The 4,173-nt window shown below is 45.0% G+C and overlaps 1 protein-coding gene across 1 annotated transcript; it reads left to right on the forward strand.

The window, feature by feature from the left end:
• The first annotated feature begins 2,806 nt into the window (after window positions 1-2,806).
• On the forward strand, window positions 2,807-3,642 carry LOC144341038 (protein FAM218A-like). Its single transcript, XM_078002753.1, is given in 1 exon segment — window positions 2,807-3,642. A coding segment is annotated over 1 exon segment (519 nt). The 5' UTR covers window positions 2,807-3,123.
• Window positions 3,643-4,173: the final 531 nt, after the last annotated feature.

The raw sequence follows: 4,173 nt of genomic DNA on the forward strand, positions 1-4,173 counted from the left end.
AAAATTAGCTGGGCATGGTGATATGTGCCTGCAGTCCTAGCTATTTGGAAGGTTGAGGCTGCAGGATTGCTTGAGCCCAGGAGTTCCAGGTTACAGTGAACCATGACTGCATCACTGCACTACAGGGTGACAGAGCGACACCCAGCAATTGCCCTTATGCTCCACTCAGTGCATGATGTGTTACTTCTGCAGCTCCCACCCCTTCATGACCATTCTGCAGGTCCCTACCCCTGTCCCCTTTACCAACCCAGGACCCTGGAGGAGCAATCAGAGAACAAGACAGAATTGCCCTCTGGGACCTGTCACTTCCCCTATGCTGACTGCATAAGGAAAAAACTCCCTACAAGGTATAAGACTGAATTCATTCTGAGGTCACCATTTTGGTGAACAAGAAATAAGGACTGTGTTGTGTCTTCTGACCTGGATCGAGGAAGAAACATCAGCTCTGCAAGGATGGAAAAAACTGACAATCCCCAGTGAACTGCTGACAAGTGAATACAGGTAGGCTCTGCACCCTACACTAACCCTCTGCTTGCAGCAGAATATCTGAGTGAGGATTGCACCAGGAGACACAGGTGAGCTGCACTCAGTAAAGGGTGTGCAGCCTTTGGCTGGACCTAAGCTGGGGAAAGTAGCCACATAAGAAGGAACCCTGGGGAGTTCATGCATTTTATTTTTCAACCATCAGTTTTGTGTTTTTAGAAAGATATTTCAATATACATCTAAAATTATATATATTTGATTATACTTCAATATGTCCTTGTATTAGCATATTTATATGAACATATTATACAGAAATACATATAATTACATATCTTACAAATGTAATTAAAATTTTATAGTATTATATGAACATATACATACCCTACACATGGCTGGCAGCATGGCTATAATCCCAGCAGTCTGGGAGGTCAAAGCAGGAGGATCGCTTGAGGTCAGGAGTTCCAGACCAGACTGGACAACCATCTCTACTAAAAATAAAATATAAATATGTTTTTATATTTACTTAAAATTTTATTGGCCCAGCATGGTGGCTCACGCCTGTAATCCCAGCATTTTGGGAGGCCGAGGCAGGCAGATCACAAAGTTCAAGAGATCGAGACCATCTGGCCAACATGGTGAAACCCTGTCTCTACTAGAAATACAAAAATTAGCTGGGCTTGGTGGCGCGTGCCTGTAGTCCCAGCTACTCGGGAGCCAGAGGCAGGAGAATCGTGTGAACCTGGGAGGCGGAGGTTGGAGTGAGCTGAGATCGCACAACTGCACTCCAGCCTGGTGACAGAGGGAGACTCCATCTTAAAATATATATATATGTGTGTGTGTGTGTGTGTGTGTGTATAATGGTATTATAGTGGCATATACATATCCTACACATATACCTATGCGGTTTATTCTTTACTCTGACTCGTATATGAGAAAGTTCTTTTGTATGTTGTATAACAATCACAGATTTGGATTTCTCATAAGGGGCCTCATGCTGGTTTGCCCTAATTACATCTAATTATGTCTGAACTGTTCTGCATAATCAGCATATCTACCATTAAACAGTCAACAGAAGTATGAGAAACACAAACCATTCTTGGAATATCTTGAGTTCAGTGCCACACCAAATCCTGTTTTAAAAAAATTTTTCCAGGTTGAGCTCAATGGCTCAAGACAGCAACCTGAGTAGCACGGAGGCCCAGGCAGGAAGATTGCTTGAGGTCAGGAGTTTGAGGATACAGTGAGCTACAATCTTGCCACTGCAGTCCAATTGAGGTTGATTGTCCTTGTTTTCATGTGACCACTACAGGGTGAAGAGGGGGATCAAGGAACCAGCCCCAGGTGACTCAGGTAATCTGAGACCAGGCCTGGGATCCACACACCGGACACACGCCCAGATGGAAGCACAATGCCTGGTCTCGGTCTTTCCTCAATCCCAGTTTAAACTAATTTGGCAGTTTTATGAGATAAAAAAAGGGTGCAGACAGGAAAGGAGATAGGATTGGTAGAGGATGGAAAATCGATTAAGATTAGGGACAACTGTGAGGAGGAAGAGAAAAGCAGACAGAATCTGAAAGCCCTGAGGTGGACTGAAAGCGGGGAGGCGGCTCAAAGAAAAAAGTAAGAGAAATGAGATTTTCTGGAACGAGGCATTGATAACGCTGAAACATGATTAGACTTTTGAAATAAATCTTTTGTTTATTTATTTTTATTTTTTTGAGACAGGGTCTCGTTCTGTCGTCCAGACTTGGGTGCAGTGGCGCCATCCTGGCTCACTGCAACCTTGGCTCCCCCGGTTCAAGCGATTTTCCCACCTCAGCCTCCGATGTAGCTGAGACCACAGGGGCGGGCCAACATGCCAGGCTAATTTTTGTATTTTTTGTAGAGATGGGGTTTCACCAGGTTGGCCTGGCTGATCTCAAACTCCAGAGCTCATATTATCCGCCCACAGCCTACCAAAGTGCTGGGATTACAGGCATGAGCTGCCATGCCGGCCAAGAAAGGAAGCTTTTAAATTGTGGAGTATTTCGTGCATCCACAATAGTAGAGAGAACATTATGAAGAACCTACACATAAAAAGAAACCAACCTCTATCATTTGAATTAACAGTCTTTATAACCCCACCAACTTCTGCCAATGGAGCAAATTCCCAGACATCTTATATATTTCATCTTATAATTTCATTATTTATTCCCTAAAAGACAATATCTCAATTATCATAGTGATACTGTAACTTTTAATAAGCTGTTCAGTGTGAATTATAACCACATTTTTCTCCAACCATTTATAAGTAAGATTCAATAAATTAAAACAGCACCTGGAATTCTCTTCTGTTAAGGTGGGGCAGGGAGAGCCCTCAGTCTGGCACAGGTAGGGGTGGGTGGCAGAAGAGCAAACCCAACAGCTGAGGTTCCTTGAGAATGCAAACTTCTCACCGAACACACAGCTCTCTGCAGGCCTCGGCGCCCCAAGCACTGCAGCGTTTGGCCCAGGAGGCTGCGCGAGTCCGTAGCGGAAGTGGGGGCGGCAGAACAGTGATTGGCCGCGGCCGGCACCTTCTCTGGGCTTCGACTTCCAGGTGAGACCGCGGAGGTGGAGCTCGACTTTGGAGACCAGGGGCAGCGCCAGGTACCACAGTGGATGGAAGGATGCGTAGTGCGGCGTGGCAGCTGCCCTCTTCTCCCCGGACCCAGCGCCTGGAGAGGCAGCCCTGCAGGGTGGGCTGGGCGAACTAAACTGCGTTCCTGGTGCAGGGCTTCGGGTCTCCCTAACATACCTTAAACGTTGAACAGCCGCCGCCTTGGCAGTGTCTCTTTGCTCAGAGATCCTGAGACGACCACACTCGTCCAACAGCAGTCGCTCCACCAAGCCTGGGGAAAGCGAATCGTTTTCTCCGCGTGCCCTGTCAGCCGCTCATGCTGCCCAGAGAGGAATTTTAGTGGCAACATTCCGGCCGTCACGGCACTGAAATTGCCAGGCCACTCCAAGTCAGAAGGACCACCAGGAAAAGTCAGGAAGAGAATCACCATCAGGTTGCAGCCTCTTTTTGTGACAAGGACTAGATGGTTTGTTTGGTCTGCAGTGGGCTGTCTTCCCGCTGGACTGGCCTCTCCTGTAGAGCAGGCTGCCTCAAGGAAGAAGCTCACAGGGGACATCTGACCTCTGAAACAGCAAGTGTGAAATGCTTTAAATAAGCCAAAACTAAACCAATAGTTATGTTAACTAAAAATACATGGATGCTACCGAAGATAGTGGAATATTAGAGAAAGAGAGTAAACTCTGATTTTGAGCGCTTTATGCTTTATTCGGAAAATGAATAAGATGCAGTTCTGAAAACCTGAAAATATAAATAGGATATGATACACACACTAGATGAAAACAAAACTTTCAGACCATGTTTTCTTACTTAAAGCTCTAATAAGTGAGATAGCAAACTATTCACTCAGATAATTAGTAACTGATATACGGGTATGTATCAACAGGTATTAAGATAAAAATTCTATGAGCTTTTCCATTTTAACAAGGGATGATGATTCTAGACTTCTGCCACAACATTATGGTCGACAAAACATTCTTAATTCATTTTACATAGATCTGACTCTAGATTCTGAAACAAAGTCATAATCTTTTATCTCTGAAGATAGAATACAGTGAGATTTGGAAAGACACCACAAAAACTCATGGTCCAAA

The sequence above is a fragment of the Macaca mulatta genome, chromosome 5 (assembly GCF_049350105.2).
Source record: "Macaca mulatta isolate MMU2019108-1 chromosome 5, T2T-MMU8v2.0, whole genome shotgun sequence".
In the NCBI taxonomy this organism is placed as follows: Eukaryota; Metazoa; Chordata; class Mammalia; order Primates; family Cercopithecidae; genus Macaca; species Macaca mulatta.